Genomic DNA, 25,129 nt, shown 5'->3' with positions numbered 1-25,129 from the left:
TAGCATTCTAACTGCTACTCAAGAAAGATTCATTGATACTGTAAAACCTGTTAATAAACAAAAGCACATATCACATCTATGTTCAGATTCCTCTCACATACCGTATAAAGATTCCTGTGCACTACCAAGCAGGTCAATAAGAGCCATTGATACAACATTTAAAAAAAATTTTATGATTGTTAATTGTTGTAAAATAAAGTATATATATTTGTTGGAAATTATTAAGAAAAAGTTTATTTTTTTTTGTCACTCATCAAATTTATACCAGTTGCAATTTATGCTATAGAGTAATATGAAAATACATCAGAATAAGGTTTTGATTTTTGGGGGATTTTTAGTAGATATGAAAACTTTATGATACATTGTATTTTCAACATTTTTATGGCAAGAGTTTATCAGTGGTATGAAGCAAAATAAATAAACCTGCAGGAAAGATTTTACAGAACCCTTGATATTGTAAAATTATTTTGTTGACTTGTGGGCAATAGGTGATAAAAAATTGAATCGGAAAAAGAGGAAGTGTTCAGTGAATCAATTTTGATTTGACTTAATAAAGGAAGGAGTTTTAATAGCAAGTTCAAGTAGAAAGATCAAACAGCGTAATTTGACTTTTACCTCCGCCTTTTGTGATTGTGTTTTTGAAACTTGAACAAGTGAACAGTAAGGGTTTTCTTTTTATTTCTACATCACCAGAAAAGTAAGCTATGGCACCATGTAGTTTGCCAACACCAGAATCATCCTCTCTTTTTGATTTGAGTATGCTTTGTTGAATTGCAATTTGAAAGTGTGCTCTAAAACAATATCATGCTACCAGCAGGGCTGTGAAATATACCTAATGAAGATAGACTAGTGTCTGTGTGTTCATATTACACTTCATAGCTCTATACAGTCTGTATATCATTTTCAGGCTTGGAAGTTTTTTTAATAAATAAAAGAAAAATGATACAAAAATCTGTTGTTTGCTTATTCATCATGGTAGAAAATCTGACTGGTAAAAGAAGAAGATACACACATACATGACACAGATTATCGCTTTGTCAACACTCTAATTGATTCTGACCAGTATTCCATTATACATGTGCAGGTACAAAAACATTATTTACATCAGGAAGTACACTTGCATTTTGTAGACACGTGATTACTGACGAGACAAGCGTTTCACTATTTAACACGGGTAGTTTGACATTTATATAACAAAAGCAAAGAGTACAATGTAAATACATCTGTATTTTAATCACATATTATTAATTAATTGCATCACAGATCAATTGATTCCAGAATATATCCAGTGTTAACCAAGACCCAATATACCATAAGCTTAAATCCATTCCAGTAATCCTTAGAAACAAGTCTCTCTTAATAGTCAAGTGTGTCATGTAGCATTTAATATTTATAGACATCTGGGCAGGTACATACGTAGTAAAATAAGTAATACAGTCAGTATGATTAGTTCAAACATAAAAAAGTATCATTCACTTTAAATAAATTATACAAAGCTGCATACTTTAAAATTTGTTACTTTATATAAATCTCTTTTAAACAATTCACTAGCAGGACAGTGTTGGTATCAGGATAGGATCAATTTTTGTTGTAGCTAGTGGATAGAGTGCTTATCCTGGATTTTTCTTTTGTTTCATGTCCTGAATAATAACATCCAAAATCATCAGCATATTAGAGAGGAACTACTACAGAGACAGCAGTTTTAAAAACCCAAGTAAATCTGTCAACATCATCTACCATCAAATTCAAATACATGGGAACTGAGAGTGGATGTGCAGACTTGTAAATCCCTCTTTGAGAAGTTCATCAAGTGAAGACTCTAATAATTTTCATGTCATATCTTTCAACATGACACCATCTGCGATATCATTCTCTATCAGGTGTCGCCTTCAGTTAACATCCTCAACAGAACAGACACAACATGGACATTCAGACTGTTGCCTAACAAGCGATATGACTGTATTCTGGACAAGTCTTCTGGAAAACCTGTGGAAAAGTAAAAGTGATTCTTGTTGATTTCAAAAATTTCTTTTCAAATTTTTAGTGTCATCATGTGATGTAAACAGCATAGATATTCCAGGTCTTCTTATGGCAAAAATATTTGACCCTCTGTGCTGGTAGTTCGCCATGTGTATATTGCATGTGACCAGAGGCAGAGTGCAATATACTAGTAACATGGTCAACTTCCAGTGCTGAGGAACCAGTATTTTTTATCATAATATGCAAAAACATAAAATATCTGTTTTATTACATAATTATGTAATGAAAACAAATCTACACAAACTCGCTACAACAGAGCTCGAGGTTTTCTGACAAAGTTTTGCCGACATATGGTTCGGAAATTTAAATTGAACACTTTCCAGTGTTTTTACTTTGATATCTTAAAGTATTTTGAATCTTCCAGGGTAAGAAAAAAACCTCTCCTGTCAATCGTGTAGTCTGACAGACATTTTGAAAATTTCATGCCTTATCCTTCCTGAAGTCACTATTACCAACACATCATGCAATTAAAATCTTAAATGCACCATTGCATGACTAGGTACCGAGAAATATATCATTCTCATATGGAAATGGTTTATTCCAATATATGTAGAGCAAAAACAGCACATTATGTTATAAAATCTTTCAATCTTATCCTAAATGCTTGTTTAGCACTTTCCAATACTAACATCAAACTTCCATTTCATCAACCCTGAAAATTTCAGCCGTGTAGTAGTTTTCAAATTCCAACCATAACTTACCATAGCTCTGTGGAAAGCAGAGAAGGTTGGCAATTTCTCGAGGCGTAAAGTAGCGTAGCTGTAGGGCCCTGATGATGGACATATCCTCTTCTCCCCATTCATCACGATTCTTTAACTCCATGGCACTGTCTTTGAATTCACTAGCTCTCTTTACCACCTGATACAAGTGTAAAAGGGAAATCGTAATTAACAAAAATTTCAATATATTCAGTGTCATACAGGTTTGTAGATTTCCCCAAAATGATATATTTAAACCTGCCAGTGAAATAAAGGAATGAATGAATTTGATAAAAACTTTAATTATTACTGCTGGGATACTGTTCTGACACAAAATGAAGCCATTACAGGGCTGGTTTTCTCAAATTTGGTTCATAAATACAGTCTTGTAAGCAATGTTTACCAGATAACAATATAAAATGGTAGAAAACAATGTAGAGCATTCCATTCAAAATGGTGTTGTCTTGTTGTCTTGTTGTCAGGCATAACAACAAACTATTTGACATCAAAGAACTAGCTATTGTTTCTTGATCATTTGTTAACACTCAATTTACTTTATCTTTGGATTGCAATCAGCTTTTTTTCATTTGCTTTTCCTTCGAAAATGGAATTAAAAGAAAATTTAATGGTGTCCTGTTAAAAATCAAAGTTTTGATCAGTAAACAATGTAATTAATACTAGGAGATACAAAATGTGTCAAAATGTTTTGAGCCACATATATTTTTCTTGTAAGGAGGTGAAATGCACCACACCTAATGATGATGTATAAATCCTTGTATTAGCTACTGGTTTGTTGCAGCATATTTTCTGGCTGTCATTGTTTACTCATAACACTGCTGTTGGAAAGACATACCCCAGTGAGTTGGTAAAATGGACAAAACTGAGTATAGAGTAGGTTAAAAATAGTATGACAAGATGGTTAACAGATTACAGATCAAAAATACGAAAGATGGTAATAGAGTTCTGCAGTCAATGCAGCTACACTTTGTTTTGAAATAATTAGTCATAGATGTTCTGAAATGTGGGAGAGATGGTTTAGAAGATAATCCCAATCAGGTTGGTCACCTACAGGCACTAACCCAAAATAGATTGACACTGTGCACAAAAAAGTGATGGAGGCTTTTCATATGGATCCATACATGGAGTAAATCAACATAAACTATATATGAAGATTTTGAGCGTCACCATCAGCGGCACCTTGCTAATTTGCTACAATGGCAACCTAGATCATTTTCATTTAAGGGATGTAAACTGTGATCACGCCTGGTTTTATCATTACGATGGGGAGAAATGGAATGGAAATATATAACACACCCCATCTACAAAGACAAGGAGGTTCAAAGTCACCAGGTACAACAAGAAGGTTATAGCCACCATTTATTTTACAGTAAAGAAGTATCTCGAATCACAATCTGCTTTATATAGCCACAACTGATGTCCTACACTAACCTACTGAAGGATGTATGCTAATCATCCAGGAGAAACACCTTGGAAAAATCTGTAGATAGATTCTACTTTACCAGGGATGGGATGGGAGATCTGTGAGAGTGTGGCCATGAAATCCGCCCGCACACTTTTCTGCAGACCTAATGCAGAATGCAATCTATTTCACAAAAACCACTTTCTCTGCTGGAGATTGGAGGATGATGATGAGCTATGTGCTTTAGAGGGCTGGTTACACAGGGGACCAAGTAGTTGAGTTCTATTGATTGGGTATCAATGAAAGGAAACTATGGTGAAAAGTATATATCTCAATATCTTGCTCTTCATGTGTGAGGTTCAACACTTTCTGATATGTTCTAAGTTATATATACAGAAATATGGTGTGTGAAATATCCTGAGTACACTATAAATTTTGTTAAAATTTTTGATTATGAAATACAGTGAATATAACACTGACCTGAACATCTGTGGTCATCTGTATGATAGATCCTGCTCCCTCCATAAAGTGACCATATCTGTTAACACAGTCATTTACTTCAAATACAGAATGTTTACAAAAAAAAAAAAATGCCTTACCTTTGTACATGATTATAATGCAATGAAACAAAGCAGCCAAGACCTTATCATTAATTCATTCATTTACCATGGCATACAAATAGATTCTTCACAAAACAAGACATCTTAATCAAAAGAAATGAAATGTTATGTCTTTAGCAACTAAACTTTGACATAACTGTAAGGTTAGCTATGTTACCTCATCACTGCATCGTTGTGTTTTGCATGTTCTTTTCTTATCCATATTTACCAATAAGTAAATCCAACGTTTAGCTCATTATCTAAGTCAAGGAATACAACAGGACAATGAAGAAGCATTGATTTGTAATTTTACTGAACAGCATCATAACTTGTAGACTGACTTGTTAACAGCTGTAGGCTTATCACTGGATAGTTTACCTACCGTTTCGTGAAGCAAATAGTTTTGGTGAGACAGGGGTGTACAATGTCCATCACTATAAACCGGCGCAGCTCCTTGTCTGTGAGTTTATATGCATCAAAATACTGATCTTCAAAATGTTCCAGAAAGTGTCCAAGCTTAACACAATCTTCAGAAAGTTTACGAACATCACTTTCTAACTGTCTCATGTTATGTCCACATTCAAGTAGTGCCTGATATTTATCACTTTCTTTAAATTTACTCTTTCCAGATAAAACTGAATGACAGTCAGACTTTAACACCTCTGGTGGGACAAATTGCCTTCCTTGATCTTCTCGTGAAATTGCTGAACACTTTAGTGAACATGTCTGTATGTTTTTACTGTTGATGCTGGTCTGTGTATCACTGGTAGCATAAATGTTAGTTGATAGTGAAGTTGCTTGATCAGACCCCTGAGTGTCAGTGATTTCTGTGGCAACAGATGATGATACAATGACTTGGTCATTCTGTGTGGTGTCCATTCCAACATCAGATGATGTGGCAGTTCCACAAGCCCCTGAACTATCGGCAGAACTTGTCATGCAGTGACTTCTCCACAATTTGTATGATAACCATCTTAATGCACAGTTTGGAATTGTATCGAGAATCTGAAATTAACAGCATTGAAAGCGTACTTTTTGTTGGTATCAGATTTATCAACTGGTATGTAAAAGAATGAGTGCATTACCAAAGAAATCAGATTAAAGCTAAATCAAGCCAAGTGTGGGGTGTAAGCATGGCGATAGAGTCACACATGAATAACAATATAAAAAAGATGACTTCTTTTTTATAAATCAACAATATTGGACTTGATCTTGGAATCTCACAACATTGTAAGTGCATTGGTTATAGTTACCTTTTCACTTGTATTAAAACAGAATTTCAGAGGTGCTTTTTTAGCGATGAGGTAGTAGCGGAGTCTTGAGTTAGGAATTCCGAACTGTAGGGGAGTCAGCAAACATTCCTTTAAAAAAAATAATAATAATAAAATCCTATTTGCTTTTTCTTCTAAAGATTTTGAAATTAAATATATCAAGCAGACAAAACAAAGCAGGTTTACTGATGTATATAGAATCAGTATTACATACATCTCTATATATAACTGTTCTTTATACAGAGGTTAAAGCAGGAACCTGTAGTACTTAAAATCATAAAGATAGGTTCTGTATCAATAATGATAATGACAATTCAATACATATGATAATATAAACACTTGGTACCTACAAATTTTAATTACAGTTTGATCAAGACACGTCCTGTGTATATATCATTAAGAGCTCAATGACAGATTCATATCAAGACATCTATTGAGGGAAAGGACCCAGACATAATGTCCAAATCATCAAAAATATCTCCTGTTAAATACATCCTCAGAAGTCCTTATTAAACATAGAGATGACCTATGGCAATTTATCTACATATTCCTTATAAGGAAGTTTACATTATTGCATCATTACAACACCAATATTTATACCAAATTTACCTGGAAATTAAACTTGCAGGTATGGAGTGTTTCCAGCAAACGGTCCCTGGTTTGTGAGGACTCAAATCCCTTTACATTTTCTACTAAGATATAGGATGGACAGTTGGTTAGTCTGAAATATCCAAGTGCAGTAATACTTGAAGGGTTTCCTCCCTCATTTTGGCACACCTGAACTAATCTTGGAAGAGTTCCCTCCCTTACTTTGACATCCACTATAAAGGCAGAGCTGATCATATTTTGTATGTTTTTACTACATTACAGCTATAACTACTGTCCTTACACCAATAAGTTCCATGTGTCAATAACAACCCTTTACCCATCCCAATCAAGTCTCTCAGAAAGATTTATAATAATTATCTTTCACTAAAACGTCACAAATACCAATTCTTTTTTCTTTCTTTTATAAACTTTTACATGACCTAGTTTTTCATGGCAAAAGCATATAATATTATCACAGAAGATTTAGAAAATTTATGTTTATGTTGTTGTTTTCAAGGTAAATTCACTTCACATTTTGTTCTACTTTAATCAATGATAATACATTAGTGGTCAGCAACTGTGTTATCTTACCTTGGCAGGACACCAAGGAGATGAAGAAAGGACTTGGTTCTTAGATCTTCTGTATCCAACTTTTTACCAACTCGTGTGAATGGCTGGCAGGGTGGACTCATTACTATAATATCAATCTTCCATTCATCCAACTGTTTCACCGTAAGTGTCTAAAATATCAAGCATACATATGCATCAATATACATTTTTGTAGTGAGAAACATACTTTGGTGTAAACATGACCAGCTATCACTGGGGTATGGTCAGTGATTGCACTGGTGTCCGGTTTTCATTACATCTGCTATGAACTTTCGTTATTCACTTGGTTCCTACAGCACAAATATATCTCACAAAAATTTCCAGTTCAATTTAACACAATTTTGGAGAAGATCTATTATTTATCTTACCCAGTGATTTTGACTCTCAATTGTTAATACTTAACTCGCACAAGTTCAAAAGTTAAAAATAAATTTATTTTTATTATTCAAAGTATTATAATTGTAGCAAAAAGAAGGCACTGTGTACAGGTTACGTATTTTGTGAAGAAATAACATGTATTTTGTGCAAGGTCAGTCAGTGTTGAGTAAATATTACCTCTATTCCACACTCTGAGAGTTTGGTAGCTGGGAATGCATGTCTGTATACTTTGTTTGCTGTGGTATTGATATCAATGGCACATATCACTTCAAATGGAAGGCAGCTTTCTGTCATGGAAAAAAAATATCATTTTAAGACTGGTAATGTTACAGGAATTTTCATTCTAAACCATGCTATATGCCATAGAGGTCATTACTTATTTCAATGCCTCTGCTAGGATTCGACCCAGGACTTCTAGCTTACTAGTCTGACGCTCAACTGATCGAACTTGTGAGAAGTTCTCGCCAGCCAAGCAATATTTTGTGGCTAGTATTTTGCAATGATTACATACTCCCCCTCCAGTGAAAGACTCATCCTTGAGTTTCCAGGGGTTACAATGATTGATGCTTGTAAAGTATTACAAAGTATTATAACCAAGTCCAAACGTAATACCAATGTAATAAAGGTCAATATTTAGTTCAATTTCTCAGCTAAGATTCAAACCAAGGACCTCTGGCTTACTAGTGTAACGCTCAACTGATTAACCTACAGAAAAGTTCTCTGTAGCCAAGCAGTATGTTAAGACAAGGGGATGTAGTGGACTGGGTTGATCACTGGCAACCATGTAGGAACCTACAGCTTAATTGGTAGTGTTCATCTAAGAGGTCCAGGTCCCAGGTTTAAACCCTGGCATGGATTTGTATTTTTCTGCTCCTACTACGTTTGGTGCCTGGTGTAACCAACCCTTGTTTCAAGTATAGAAGGTGAATGCTAGACGAGAGTTACCCGAACTGGTGTTGTAAATAGTATAGTTAATACTTTAGGGGCAAGGACTAAGAAAACCAAGGAAGGAATGAGTACTGGGCGGGGTCAATAGTTGGGAACCAAGGTGCTCTGTTGGTAGTGAGTGTTGTAAAAAAAATGAATGGTATTGTGTTACACTGTCCAAGAGTTCAGAAGGTTCCAGTTTTGAACCCCAGTCTGGCTCTGCAATTTTTCCACTCCTACTATACTTTTGGTTTGTAGAAACAAATTTGTAGCCAAACAGGAAAGAGTAATGAAAAACACACTGCCTTCCGCTGGGATTCGAACTAGTGACCCTTCAGTCTCTAGCGAAACAACATTAGTAAGGTGACCTGTACTTTTTTCTACACTATAATATTTGGTACATACGGTTATGGATAGCTACATTAAATTGTTGAGGCAGTGAACTGTTTTGCTGTTTTACAGCCGGAAAAAGACCTCGCCAAAGTGAGTGTCATTCTCCACTTTATTTTCCCCAAGGTGTGATTGGCCATAGGAATCGGACAGTTATTATACTACAAAAATAGCAAGATATTACATTCAGTACATCCGATTCCAATGTAATTAAAATACCACTCCAATACTTTCCGTTCACTAATTAGAGTGATAAATTGAGATTTGTTTTTTAATCAGATTGGTCCGATTCCTGTAGAATGGCAGACGGAAAGGCTAGCGCTGGGATCAAGAAAAACACTAAACATACGTTTCATACATATCAAAATAACCTTTTAAAGCACAATGCATCCCACCGATGCCACTGTAAAGTTCTAAAACTCGTAATGTTTTCATTGTGATTGTCCGGATCCAAAGTGAGTTGTCGTTTTTGCCTTTTCGAAAAGCATTTCCGAGACCAAGACTGCAACACGTGCTTTGGGGCAACAGGATATGTTCATAACAGCTGATAGAAATGAATTATATAACTCATGTCGTACGAAATATATTGATTTGTTTCAAAATCTCAAATTAACAAATGATTGTCCCACAAAGGTCGTAAACCATAAAATATCCGAAATATAGTATTATATAGTTAGAGCATCCAATGTTTAGCAAGTTCCCAAGTGGTCTAGTGGTTAGGATTCCGCGCTCTCACCGCGGCGGCCGGGGTTCGATTCCCCGCTTGGGAAAATATTTTTGTTTTTATTTTCAATTAAAGCACATTGCATAAAGTCAACCAAATCTTTATTTCTTCGACGCACCCAGTTCTTCGTAATCATAAATATTAATGTCAAATATTTTCCATTCCATTATTATCGCCTTTGCCGGACTCGATAATGGCTTTTAATTGGGGGAGGGGCAGGGATGTACCTGTTACGATTTCTTATCAAGTAAAAGTATCTTTTGAAACTTAACCATTAAAAACAGAAATATTATGTGTAAATGTTGCTCATCCAATCTTCATTTACCAGTAGAAACAGATAGATGGACAGGAATTCCGCGGGAAGATGATTTGTAATTTATGTACTGAAGAAGTAGGTAACGAAATTCATTATCTATTTAAATGTAATAATCCTAGTGTTTGTCAATTACGACGGAAATTCATTCGGAACACTACTTTAAATCTTTACTGGAAAAATATCTAAATTACTGTAAGACCATCCTGTAATTTGGTTTCTTTTCTGTTATATATAAGCTGCAGTGTTACTACTCAAGTATATTTAATATCAGGTATTGGTTAGTCAATCTGTATTTTAGTTTCAATGTAACTGTATTGTTACTATCAAGTAAACAGAAAACATTTGTTACAAAAGTTGGCGAGATCAATTTGAAAACTGAGATTTCTACTGTACTGTTTGCTTTGAAGTTTGTTTGGATTTTTTGAGAAAAATGGTATATAAAAACAGCAACGCTAATTAACTATAATTGATACAGTATTTCAAATCAAAAATATTCTATAATACAAGCATCGTACAGAAATATCAATTTATACGTTATAATTAGCACGTTTCTAGACACTCATAATAATCAAATATCAAAAATAGATACAAAAATGCATTTTCGAGCGTTTGAAACAACCGCGGGAAAAGTAGAAATACGTTTCTGATTTTACCTGGTATAGCTGACTTTCAAAATTTGGTTGAAAAAAGATATAATTATGTTGGCAGGCTAGTATCGAATTTAGTACATTGTATATCATTATATCGGACTTGTAAAAAATCACGGACTTGTTGCTCGAAAATTAAGAACATGACCGCTATCTATAAATGTTATTCATAAATCTGAATGAGAAATAAAATGTCCAGCTTCAATGAATTCGAGATTTGCTCTGTACTATGTATTTATATTGGCTAGAAGCATTGCCACTGTAGAGAAAAAAAAGTCTTTTAAAAAGGCTGTGGTTAAGCAATTTCTAATCATTGTCTTTAGATATATTTGACGGTAGATGTTGTTGTCCAATTCGAATCCTTGATCAAGAGTTTTTAGTTGCTAATATTCCAATTTTAATTGCTATAGTAATAATCAATTGTTTTGTTCAAAGATATTTTCAAATTCTACATCTTCTCGCAGTTTTGTTTGTTTTACACCAAATCCAGAGGTGTCTTTATCACACGCCCCTGACCGAATCAGATGATTTCTTCGTAACTTGACTGAAGTAATGTGAAATCATATAGGACATAGTCAGACGATGAGAAATTTACCCATGAAAGAGATGGTTATAGTTCACACCTGTCCAGGTAAACCACAGGGGTTCTCAGTTGTGGTTTTACTGGCGCGTCCTTCGAAATAACTGACCACATGCATTCATATAATAAAATGTGATGTTTTTATAAGACATATTGTTGAGGTGAATTGTAACACTCTGGTTTTTATAATAATCATTGAAGGTGGTTATTTTTTGGTTATGATTTTTAACATGGATATTCATGATATCACGGGTTCAAATTCGAAATAAGTCCGACATGTTATGTACCGTACTATTACGGACTAGTAGATGTGTAACCTATATGTACAACAGATACCAATATAACCATGGCTGCACGGGTCTCCGAGTCTAAATCGGATTACTGAATCACTCATCCATGACCTGTGCGCTCACGACAAGACTAGTGATAAGGGGACGTAACCCATGGTATTCCGTAGAAATAAATATAGTTGCAAATTAATCAAATAGCTTAAAAATCTCACAATATTTCAGGTTTTTTTTGTTGTAAAAATATGCTACGTAATTTGTTATTTCAAACGTGAATACCTCTCGACAGTCTGGTTTTATTAGTTGCATTTGATTTTAAGTGAAATGTGTACCATGTATGCAAATTAGTGTATATCCACACAGACGTCTTTAAGGACCCTACATAAGAAATACTCAAAAAGGGTGGATGGTGGGGGTGTTCTAGACTCCGTTGCAACCGGAGCAAGGACGTTAAGCTCCAAACTGGAAAAGAGACAAATGGTGTGGTTGTCTCTGCTCCAAAAGGAAGATGTCACTATCTCCTTAAATGAAAAGTTAGATACGGCAGTCCCAAAAGGGGACTGAGGCACATATAAAGTGAAAGAAACGTTGACATTGAAAACTCTACACTTATTTAGTAAAGAATCAATAAAGTATCGGTAGCACGGCGGTAAGACCCTTGCTCACAGCTGCAAAGTTCTCGGATCGAATGCTCCTGCCGGGTTTTTTTCTTTTACTGAAGGCATGTCACATGGTATTTTTCAAACATGTACAGAACACTGGTAGACCATTGCTGCCGCTTTTGTCTGCTTAATCCATAACATCTAACATTTACAGGGATAATGATCGTGTCTCTAATGTCTTACATATAACTGATGTAAGGCTAACAGGCCTATAGTATCCGGCCTCACATTTGTCTCCCTTGTTATACATCGCACTCACCTGGGCTTTAAACTATGATCTGGGATACTTTATGTGACTAGGAACGGGTTGAAAATAACCGTAAGTAGTGGGGCTATTGAAATCGCAATTTCTTTGATATAGACTTATCTAGAAAAAATACCTGCCATTAATTTCTGATTGATTTTTTTATTTTGACTTGGTGTGTTTCCAGATTGCCTTTGCATTTTTCCTCGCCTTCGCTGATAGATCTTTTTTTAATTTCACATTTGAGTTAGGTCCCTATGATACCGTATTAGAATCACTGATGCATAACTAAACTGCGCACGCCGCTTGTACAACAGAATAAGAGACAAAAGCACGACACCTAGAACCCAGTATAAAGGTTTGGTTCAAAATCTGTGTGTGCGAATCTTCAGACATATCCGTCTTGATTTCCCACATTTTAAGCACAAACAGTTCACCGTTAAAATGCCACGACTGTCCGAAGTTGACAGGGGTCGCGCCATTGCACTTCTTATGCAAGGTACCCCGCAAAATCAGGTCGCTAATCAATTTGGAGTCCATCCATCGAATATTTGCCGTCTCATCCAAAGACTTCATGCCACCGGAAGGTTTGCAGACCGTCCCCGAAGCGGTCGCCCTCGTGTGACGAAGCGTCGGCAGGATAGGTCAATGCGACTTTCGCACCTACGCAATCGCTTTCTGACGGCCACGCAAACAGCACGGAACACAATTGGGCGTCATCTTGTTCCAGTTGATCCAAAGACAGTGCGTACTCGACTGCGTGCCTTCGGTCTAAGACCGCCGCAGCCATATGTTGGACCACAGCTTAATGCGCGGCGACGTGCCAGACGAATGCAATGGCTGAACGCACATTCCGCAAGACGCTTCCAAATGCAACGTTGGAGAAGGTCCTGTTCTCAGACGAGTCAAGGTTTTCGCTTTACCGGGCAGACAGCCGACGTCGTATCTATAGACGTACCCACGAGCGCTATGCAGATGCTTGCGTGATAAAGAATGGCCACTTTGGAAGAGGATCGGTCATGGTATGAGGTGGGATTGCGCATGGTGTCAAGACTCCTCTTGTCGTTATTCAGGGGAATCTCACGACCGTCCGCTATAGAGATCAAGTCCTAGCGCCGCATGTTGTTCCTCTAGTACAGCAGCGTCAACTGACGTTTCAGCAGGACAACGCCCGGCCGCATGTAGTGAGGGTTTGCCGTGGTTATCTCGCATCAAACAATGTCCCCACCCTAGACTGGTCCCCATACAGCCCTGACCTCTCCCCAATAGAACATTTATGGGACGAGTTGGACAGAAGGATAAAAAGTAGGCACTTCATTTTAAGTGGGGTACTCTTAAATCAACGTCAAATTTGAAAAGTTTACTTAACGTACACGAATTAAATTCTCGTAGATTACAGAGTGGTCAACTATCTCCCATTTACACCATAATTACATTCTAAAACCGTTTTCTATTTCCCGTAGTTGACCTAGAAATTCCTAATTGCGTTTTTCCTCTCAGTATAGTACATAGAAGTAATTCATGACTGTATTATTCTGATATGATATTAAATTTCAGCCTATTGAACAGAGCTGAATGACTCCCACGTGGATACATTGTGTATAGTAGATGAATATCAGGGACGTCTCTGTTGTATACCTTATGATTAGTTTGGTCATGTGTAAAGGATTAGAGATGGAATCAGGGCGTAATACAGGACGATAGACATTGAAATATGCATCATTGCATCACGTTCGTTCGTTACAAAAATATCACAAATACAAATGCATGTAGATTTTCATATACTACTTCTCGATTCATATCACGTCAGTAAATGTATATAGCAAACTAGTTCTGTTATTAGGTGTGGGTGTAGGAATTGCGGTTAGAGGGACACCCCCAAACACCCTCACACATGTTCTCGAGCTACTAGTTAAACAAATAATAACTGATTAACAGATATGCCTTGGGCAGAGGATTACAATCCCCAGAAACATTAAACTAAAATACAAGGTATAATCAAAAGTAACCACTACATTTAGAAACTAAACGGACTGATGTGACGTCAAAGCCCCAAGTCTACGATAGAAAGACAACTTAAGACATAAATAGTTAACCAAGATAATTGTTTAGGTTGGAAAAAGAATGATTTTGTCAATTTTCTCAATCCCTCAAAGGTAATGTATATCTTAATCAACCTTTCAACGCCTGGCAAGGGAGAATGAATAGTGACTATGTATGAAACAATTTGTTTATACAGAAACATGTACGTGTGTACATGCAAGCAGAGACATATGTGTGTTATGTATGTCTCTGATGCAAAAGAGAATGAAAAGTGACTGTGGATGAAACAACTTGTTTATAGATAAGTATGTAGGCTTATATGTGTATATGCAAGGGAGAATGAATAGTGATTGTGTATGAAACAGTTTGTTTATGTGTGTGTATGCATACAGTATATTGTTTTTTTATTGTTGTGTGTATGAGCATGTCTTGCTTGAGATATACAAACAATAGCTACTATAAGAGCTGTCATGTGTGCAAAGGTGTGTGTGGGCTTGCATGGATGAGCAATAGGATGTTTCATTGTATATTCCCTCTCTGTATCAACTCATTGTATTGAATAAAATGATAAATTACAAAAAAAAAAACAAACTTTCAACGCCTGTGTCAAGATATAACCCCGAAATCATTTACTAGCATTCATAAATAACGTTCTCAATCGATTTATTGGTATGCGATTTGAAATTTATTATTTATTAATTGAATTTTATTATTATTATAGCATATAATGGAGATTTGGCGAATTCAAAAGGGCACCACCTTCCGGATTCACCTACTTTTAAAAATGACCTATAACAACGATTCTTATATAAGAAGTGGTATAACTTCATTTGTTTTGGACAAATGAATGATTTTTATAAGCGTTTTTTTATTTGCGTTGAGATGATCAAAAACTGTTCTTTGTTTGTAAAAATTGACGTATCCAAGTCCTTGGTAGTACGCGCCACTTAAAAACAATTACATATTACTGTGAAGCTTTTAAAATTACCAATTTTCATCAGATTTCACCACTCTGAAATACTCTGTATCTGATTTACTGTATTAACAGAGAATAATAACAGAGTTTTTACTATGTCATTAGCAGTTAAATCTCACCCAAGTTAATAATAACCAAGAAAATTTAATTCTTCAAGCCACGTACTTGCCCACTTTTCGTCGGTCTTGAGTAAAAGGTTATGCTTCTACTGACTTGTGTATTTTATAGTCATTGTTCTCTGAGCATATATCTAAGTCAGCGGTCTAACATTGAATATATGTAACCATTGGGGCATCGCATCTAGTAACATTATGTCGTCCCTGCCTAAAATTGATGAAGACCTCCCAATAAATTCACACTGCCCAAACACTCAAAATTTGTATTTAGACCACGGAACAAGTTCTTTCTTTTAAATCTTTATTCTCATTTTATAAGAGGTGGGCGCCAAACAAAACGGCGAAAAATAGTAATTGGTACAAAACGAAAGTAGACAGACCTACGTTGTTTATGCTGTTAATTATGCGCTTATTTTGTTGTTAGTTAAATTTGAGGTTTGTCATACGGTAATTACATTATCGACGTTTTATACAAGCTAACAGCCTATTCGAACATGATGTTTTACATTGATAAAACCACATTTAACATAAAATACGAAACTTTGGCGGCCGAAACGCTACACTACACTTCCTGTGTTGACAACTTTGGTGACAGGTGGCAAGTACGGTGTGGAGTTGTCATTCGATATCTCATGCAACTACTCTAAGGAACGTGTCCTCATTTTACAGGTAATGTTGCAACCATAGAAGCATTGTGAACCCGAATATTACCAATTTTAAAAAATGATACATGTTCATTTTAATTCTGTAAAATTGTAGTCACAGGGAAGTTAACTAGTGAAGTGAGAAGATACAATTATGAGAACGTACGCCCACTCCAGAATATACACGTGTAAACATGTCTCACATGCAGTTTCAAATGACGTGCAAACCTCAACACTAAACGTTTTCGCAATTTGTCGCCTTGAAATGAATTTCAGTTGTTACAGGCTGAGGTATATTATGTAAAGTTTGTTGTCATTAGCAATAGTGCAGCAGTACATGTACCCGTGTTGAAGGGAGGTAACTCAAAACAAGTTTCAGGCATATATTTATGCTAGGAGTAGTAAAGGCATTGGTTGGAAACAAAGCTCACAGGAGATTTATTTGGTGACTCTTACTGTTTGTTCACTGAACAGCGGCATAAAGTCATCACTGTCCTCTTCATTTATAATCATTTCAGCTTCCTAAGAAACAAAAACTTTTATGGATAGGGAGCATCATATCTAACACCCCAGATACCTTCAGCTGAGGTCTTGTGTGGAATACTCTACTGACTCAACAAATCAAAGGAAATTATCAGTCCCGAAACCAGCCATTATCAACCAGTCCCAAAACAAAAATAAAATTAGGTATAGGTAGTCAGAAGTTTATGCTAAACCTTCAGAATAGTTCTGAAAATGTTCCATGGTCATGCAAACCTGGTGTCCATACTTGCACCAATTCTCTTTCTAGTCTAATGGTTTCCAAGAATACCTTAACCAACATAGCATTAATTAATTATTCCTAGAGGATGGTATTGTTTATAAAGACATTAAATACCTGTATAACTGCACACTTTTACAGCGAGATCCAAATGTTGCACCAAAATGGGAAGTTGTTTTCCTGATCAGTTTACAGTTATGTCAATCTTATACAAACAACAACCTCATCAGTGTAAATCGCTTTGTTATCATACTCCGTCTCTTCAGCCAAATGTCGGGGGTCACATTAGTAGTTATTTAAAATAGTTCGGACATGTTGGAAACACAGCAGCATTACTGCCATCAGGAAACATTAGGCTTCCTAAAGATGCTGTCTGAAAACAACAACATAAAGAGTAATGCATGTTATGATATTTGTCTGCCTAAAAATTAGAATACAGATAGCTATACCCTGGATTCATGTCACAAATTCTAGAGCTCTTTATTGATTAACTGGGAAAGAGATATGCATTTAGGCATGTCTTTGATAGATTTACTCTATCATCAGTATTGTCTCTGCCATCTTGTTGAATGTCAGCATAGGATATTTTAAGCTTGTATAACTCTATGGGATTAAAACTGAAATTTAGAATAACTATAGAGACCAAATCAGATCAGATTAAACAAGAATGTCCCTGGCTATAGAGACCATCAGACTGTATACAATCAGAATATACAATATTGTCCCTGGCTATAGAGACCATCAGATGGTATACAATCAGAATAAACAATAATGTCCCTGGCTATAGAGGCCATCAGACTGTATACAATCAGAGTATACAAGAATGTCCCTGGCTATAGAGACCATCAGATGGTATACAATCAGAATATACAAGAATGTCCCTGGCTATAGAGACCATCAGATGGTATACAATCAGAATATACAAGAATGTCCCTGGCTATAGAGACCATCAGACTGTATACAATCAGAATATACAAGAATATCCCTGGCTATAGAGACCATCAGACTGTATCCAATCAGAGTATACAAGAATGTCCCTGGCTATAGAGACCATCAGATGGTATACAATTAGAAAATACAAGAATGTCCCTGGCTATAGAGGCCATCAGACTGTATCCAATCAGAGTATACAATAATGTCCCTGGCTATAGAGACCATCAGATGGTATACAATTAGAAAATGCAAGAATGTCCCTGGCTATAGAGGCCATCAGACTGTATCCAATCAGAGTATATAATAATGTCCCTGGCTATAGAGACCATCAGATGGTATACAATTAGAAAATATAAGAATGTCCCTTGCTATAGAGGCCATCAGACTGTATACAATCAGAATATACAATAATGTCCCTGGCTATAGAGACCATCAGACTGTATACAATCAGAATATACAATATTGTCCCTGGCTATAGAGACCATCAGATGGTATACAATCAGAATAAACAATAATGTCCCTGGCTATAGAGGCCATCAGACTGTATACAATCAGAGTATACAAGAATGTCCCTGGCTATAGAGACCATCAGATGGTATACAATCAGAATATACAAGAATGTCCCTGGCTATAGAGACCATCAGATGGTATACAATCAGAATATACAAGAATGTCCCTGGCTATAGAGACCATCAGACTGTATACAATCAGAATATACAAGAATATCCCTGGCTATAGAGACCATCAGACTGTATCCAATCAGAGTATACAAGAATGTCCCTGGCTATAGAGACCATCAGATGGTATACAATTAGAAAATACAAGAATGTCCCTGGCTATAGAGGCCATCAGACTGTATCCAATCAGAGTATACAATAATGTCCCTGGCTATAGAGACCATCAGATGGTATACAATTAGAAAATGCAAGAATGTCCCTGGCTATAGAGGCCATCAGACTGTATCCAATCAGAGTATATAATAATGTCCCTGGCTATAGAGACCATCAGATGGTATACAATTAGAAAATATAAGAATGTCCCTTGCTATAGAGGCCATCAGACTGTATACAATCAGAATATACAATAATGTCCCTGGCTATAGAGACCATCAGACTGTATACAATCAGAATATACAATAATGTCCCTGGCTATAGAGACCATCAGACTGTATACAATCAGAGTATACAAGAATGTCCCTGGCTATAGAGACCATCAGACTGTATACAATCAGAATATACAATAATGTCCCTGGCTATAGAGACCATCAGATGGTATACAATTAGAAAATACAAGAATGTCCCTGGCTATAGAGGCCATCAGACTGTATCCAATCAGAGTATACAATAATGTCCCTGGCTATAGAGACCATCAAATGGTATACAATTAGAAAATACAAGAATGTCCCTGGCTATAGAGGCCATCAGACTGTATCCAATCAGAGTATACAATAATGTCCCTGGCTATAGAGACCATCAGATGGTATACAATTAGAAAATATAAGAATGTCCCTTGCTATAGAGGCCATCAGACTGTATACAATCAGAATATACAATAATGTCCCTGGCTATAGAGACCATCAGACTGTATACAATCAGAGTATACAAGAATGTCCCTGGCTATAGATACAATCAGAATATACAAGAATATCCCTGGCTATAGAGACCATCAGACTGTATCCAATCAGAATATACAAGAATGTCTCTGGCTATAGAGACCATCAGATGGTATACAATCAGAATATACAAGAATGTCCCTGGCTATAGAGACCATCAGATGGTATACAATCAGAATATACAAGAATGTCCCTGGCTATAGAGACCATCAGATGGTATACAATCAGAGTATACAAGAATGTCCCTGGCTATAGAGACCATCAGACTGTATACAATCAGAATATACAATAATGTCCCTGGCTATAGAGACCATCAGACTGTATACAATCAGAATATACAAGAATATCCCTGGCTATAGAGACCATCAGACTGTATCCAATCAGAATATACAAGAATGTCTCTGGCTATAGAGACCATCAGATGGTATACAATCAGAATATACAAGAATGTCCCTGGCTATAGAGACCATCAGATGGTATACAATCAGAATATACAAGAATGTCCCTGGCTATAGAGACCATCAGATGGTATACAATCAGAATATACAAGAATGTCCCTGGCTATAGAGACCATCAGATGGTATACAATCAGAATATACAAGAATATCCCTGGCTATAGAGACCATCAGATGGTATACAATCAGAATATACAAGAATGTCCCTGGCTATAGAGACCATCAGATGGTATACAATCAGAATATACAAGAATGTCCCTGGCTATAGAGACCATCAGACTGTATCCAATCAGAGTATACAAGAATGTCCCTGGCTATAGATACCATCAGATGGTATACAATCAGAATATACAAGAATGTCCCTGGCTATAGAGACCATCAGACTGTATACAATCAGAATATACAAGAATATCCCTGGCTATAGAGACCATCAGACTGTATCCAATCAGAGTATACAAGAATGTCCCTGGCTATAGAGACCATCAGATGATATACAATCAGAGTATACAAGAATGTCCCTGGCTATAGAGACCATAAGATGGTATACAATCAGAGTATACAATAATGTCCCTGGCTATAGAGACCATCAGACTGTATCCAATCAGAGTATACAAGAATGTCCCTGGCTATAGAGACCATCAGATGGTATACAATCAGAGTATACAAGAATGTCCCTGGCTATAGAGACCATCAGATGGTATACAATCAGAATATACAAGAATGTCCCTGGCTATAGAGACCATCAGACTGTATCCAATCAGAGTATACGATAATGTCCCTGGCTATAGAGACCATCAGACTGTATCCAATCAGAGTATACAAGAATGTCCCTGGCTATAGAGACCATCAGATGGTATACAATCAGAGTATACAAGAATGTCCCTGGCTATAGAGACCATCAGATGGTATACAATCAGAATATACAATAATGTCCCAGTTCCCATGTGGCTTACCTGATGACATCTGGCTTTGATTATAGGTAAAGAACTTGTCGTAATACATGTTACTATAGAATCAAATCTGTTGAGAGGTTCTAAAGATGTAATTGACACCGATTCAGAACGGGACGAGACAGTGATTTACTTGAAAAAATCCTACAGATATTACATTTGTTCTTAAGTTTGTAACAGGATATGCATACAACCCAGATTTGAACCTTGTGATTTAATTTGGAGCATTTGATCAAACTGTTATAGACTCACTACGTACATACACACGCATACACAATTATAAAGGAAATAGTTATATTAGTTGCTGGGTTTTATTGTTATCTTTTAAGTTGTAAATAAAGATCTATTTCAGAAAGGGACACCTGTAAACTATATTGTTGTTAGAACGTAATACAAGAGATAAATAACCATTGTATATTATGCTGTATGTGACAGCTAGCCACTTCTTGTCAAAACCTTTGCATGATAAAGCTTAGTTTGTGCTGCCAAATCACAGGAAATGGAGGTTTTAGATTTATAAGTAGTATTGTTGTACTGGTGTAGTTGTACCCTGAGGCTACCCTGTACATCATTGTCTACCTATTCCAGGTATAAACACCTTAATTACATTACCATATGTTACATAACATGATTTAAAACACCTCACCAGGTATGTTAATTTTAGCTGGATGGGAAGTACAGAACATAAGGTACACCGAAACAGGACAGGTAAGCAGGATGTTTGGTTTTAGTTTTGTACGATGTGAATCCTGCCTTATTATCAATTAATATACTGTGATGACTGGCCTGAGAAAAAAACCATCCTTCATTTAGTTTGGATACATGAAGCTAAAATTATTTGTTTATTAGCAGTTTTTTTGTGCGATCCATAGTTCATCTGTAGATGTATATTTCTCTGCACCCAATGACCATAGAATATTTTGTGACAAAACCAAAAGATTCTACCAGCGTGAACTGTATGATATGTTGTGTAAAATCCTTCAGTGACAGTTACCTTTTCAGGTTCCTTGAAGAGTTCTGTAATTTGACTAGTGTATATCCCAGTGAATGTATGATATGATAATGACCTTAACCTACTTTACTCAATGGACAAATAACTAAAGGAAAACAAAACGTGATTGGTTGGTTATGAGTTTTGTGCCTTATTCTTTAACCAATTTTTACGTGTGTTTAGCAGGTGAGAGGGATGGGGCTGTTATCCCTGCCTCAGGTGAGTCTGGCCCAGTCCATCTGGTAACTGTCAGAGTTTGGTCGGGTCTCTGGAACAGACTGTCACACAGTAGAATGCAAGAGGTCCTTTTAGAATCTGTTTGGGCGATCTTGATAAATTTGATGGTGTTGCTCCAATGAACTTGAAACATCCATATCTAAAATGTATATACATTGTAACAAGCTATATTACCTAGAGACATTAAATACTAGTACTGTTATGTGGTATAATGTAGATTATCTCTGGGCATTTTAATTTTATTCTGATTTACTTATGTCAAAAGTACTGGTATCTAGTCATAATTGGCTAGGAACAATGAGAAGCTTGAGAACTCATTTCATTGCATGTAGACATTTTATAATTTGATAATCAAACATACCATAGATTCTTGATGAATACTGAGTTACTAGTCACAATATATGATTCAAATCGTTTGTAAAGCATCAGTCAATAGCATTGAGTTTTCATCCCTCAGTCATGTGACTTTCCTTTTAACATTTTAAGGTGACAGATTGTATGTTCTGGTCATGATTCTATTTTTGGAAGTCAAGTTTTAACTTTTGATCTGTGTTTTCCTGACATACAGAAGGCTATCGGTGGAGACTCTCTAGAATGTGGATTACCAAGTTAATTAAAATGGTACTTGAGTCCTCTTGTTTGATTCCATGTCAGATAGAGATCTGTCATGTAAATGTGATACATAGGGCAGTTAAGGACACTATATAATTGTGACCCTTCAGTTAGCATTAGTTCTGTATGTACCTAAATAACTTTACAGTGTTGATAGTTCAATCCTGTAACAGCTAGTACAATGTTAGTGATAACTTTTTTCTTTAGGTATGCTGGGGCCATTTTAACTGCTTTGGTTAAGCATCCGAGGTGTGTGGTTCAGTCCTGACATGGGCCAGTTTGTAGGTCTCATCCTGTGCTGTTGTGGTTGTGTAGCTAGCTGAGCAGTGTAGTTTTCCCTCTGTCCATCATGTGGTGAACCTCCTGCATGTTGTTCAGTGAGGTAGCCTTTGCAAAGCATCCATAATGTCTGTTTATGATGATAAACAAATTAATTCTTAGCATCTTTGGGTTTGTCTACTGCGGTGATAGTTTAGAAAGAGTAGACTTACCATGCAAAAACAAACACAAATATACTTCCACAACCTAGAAAGACATTTTTTCCGTCCTGCCTCTGGATATTTGGTTCCTCTACAGTCAGCCTCTATTCAGAACTATACATAAACATGGTTCCTGGTAGTTTTTATTGGATTTACAATTACAAGGCAACGAATATATAGCTGTAATGTATTAGCATGTTCTACCTGTAATTGGTATGTATCCTATAATTGGTACGTATCCTGTGATCATTCATCACATGGATGATGGATCCCAGCCATGTTAACCTTGGACATGGAGTGAAATTAGAAATTATTGATGATGAGAAAAATACTGCAGGATTGATGAAATAAGCTAGTGAACAATAAACACAGGTCATTGGGTCATCTTGTCAATAAGATGTTGTAAATAGTGATAATATTACACAAATACTAAAATGTAATGAGCCTGTATTAATGAGCTTGAATGAATCTTTGTAGATACAGACTGCAAATATTGTAGGTTGGTTAGCAAGGATCCACATGTCCTCAACAAATATATGATCATGTACTGTTATTCCATAGCCTCATAGCCCTGAATAGATTAGCCTCACTATGAAAACTAAACTCTGATCTTATAAATGATAAACATATTAAAACATCGTCCTCCTCAGGCACATTTACAAATTATTTTAGTTCTACAATAGTGATTATGTACTGTTATTCCATATCAGGATTAGCCTCACTATGAAAACTAAACTCTGACCTTATAAATAATAATCATATTAAAACATTGCCCTCTTAAGGCACAAATTATTTTAATCCTACAATTTTTGTACATACTGAATTAAAGTATGTCTGAAATTAGCATATTATAATAACATGTTAAAGTCCAGTGTAGTGTTATAAGTTTGTGTACTTTCCTTCAATAGAAAGTTCATTGTCACAGGGCTGTAAGTCGGGTGTATATATTTACCAACAGATTTTGTCGGACGATCGTTTTTTTTTTAATAGATCGGTAGACCTGACCTTTTTGTATAGATCAGTGAGAGGAAATGTGGGTAAGTTTTTGTAACTGTTGATTGTATGAGTGCTGGCAGATTATCTGTTTAACACAGTATACTGCTGACGTGGCTCCGACTTCAGCCAGAATTGTCAGATTTATATAATGTTTTCACAATCATTTATTGAGGTCTCTGGATGTACCTGTGTTTTGTATTTGAGTGTCGGTTTGGATGTACCTGTGTTTTGTATTTGAGGGTCGGTCTGGATGTACCTGTGTTATGTATTTGAGGGTCGGTCTGGATGTACCTGTGTTATGTATTTGAGGGTCGGTCTGGATGTACCTGTGTTATGTATTTGAGGGTCGGTCTGGATGTACCTGTGTTATGTATTTGAGGGTCGGTCTTGATGTACCTGTGTTATGTATTTGAGGGTGGGTCTGGATGTACCTGTGTTATGTATTTGAGGGTCGGTCTGGATGTACCTGTGTTATGTATTTGAGGGCTGGTCTGGATGTACCTGTGTTATGTATTTGAGGGCTGGTCTGGATGTACCTGTGTTATGTATTTGAGGGCTGGTCTGGATGTACCTGTATTTTGTATTTTAGGGTCGGTCTGGATGTACCTGTATTTGAGGGTTGGTCTGGATGTACCTGTATTTGAGGGTCGGTCAGGATGTGCCTGTGTTATGTATTTGAGGGTCGGTCGGGATGTACCTGTGTTATGTATTTGAGGGTGGGTCTGGATGTACCTGTGTTTTGTATTTGAGGGCTGGTCTGGATGTACCTGTGTTTTGTATTTGAGGGCTGGTCTGGATGTACCTGTGTTTTGTATTTGAGTGTCGGTCTGGATGTACCTGTGTTTTGTATTTGAGGGCTGGTCTGGATGTACCTGTGTTTTGTATTTGAGGGTCGGTCTGGATGTACCTGTGTTATGTATTTGAGGATCAGTCTGGATGTACCTG

At 36.3% G+C, this 25,129-nt stretch overlaps 1 protein-coding gene and 1 non-coding gene across 2 annotated transcripts; one reads left to right on the top strand and one right to left on the bottom strand.

Annotated features, from left to right (window-relative positions):
- Positions 1 to 1,263: 1,263 nt before the first annotated feature.
- On the bottom strand, positions 1,264 to 9,376 carry LOC132565708 (tRNA (cytosine(38)-C(5))-methyltransferase-like). The gene is made up of 9 exons (XM_060230405.1): positions 9,292 to 9,376; positions 7,781 to 7,890; positions 7,208 to 7,356; positions 6,638 to 6,749; positions 6,011 to 6,118; positions 5,140 to 5,762; positions 4,639 to 4,696; positions 2,742 to 2,898; positions 1,264 to 1,986 (listed from the first exon to the last, which is right to left on the bottom strand). The coding sequence occupies exons 1-9, from the start codon at positions 9,353 to 9,355 to the stop codon at positions 1,877 to 1,879; spliced, it is 1,491 nt and encodes a 496-aa protein (XP_060086388.1). The 5' UTR covers positions 9,356 to 9,376; the 3' UTR covers positions 1,264 to 1,876.
- Positions 9,377 to 9,618: 242 nt separating this feature from the next.
- Trnae-cuc (transfer RNA glutamic acid (anticodon CUC)) lies at positions 9,619 to 9,690 on the top strand. The gene has a single exon. It is a non-coding gene; the product is annotated as a tRNA-Glu (tRNA).
- Positions 9,691 to 25,129: the final 15,439 nt, after the last annotated feature.

The sequence above is a fragment of the Ylistrum balloti genome, unplaced genomic scaffold (genome assembly GCF_031769215.1).
Source record: "Ylistrum balloti isolate Yb309-2 unplaced genomic scaffold, AGI_CSIRO_Ybal_v1 Utg369730, whole genome shotgun sequence".
In the NCBI taxonomy this organism is placed as follows: Eukaryota; Metazoa; Mollusca; class Bivalvia; order Pectinida; family Pectinidae; genus Ylistrum; species Ylistrum balloti.
Note: the sequence above shows the minus strand (reverse complement) of the source record. Positions and strands in the feature narration are given on the sequence as shown.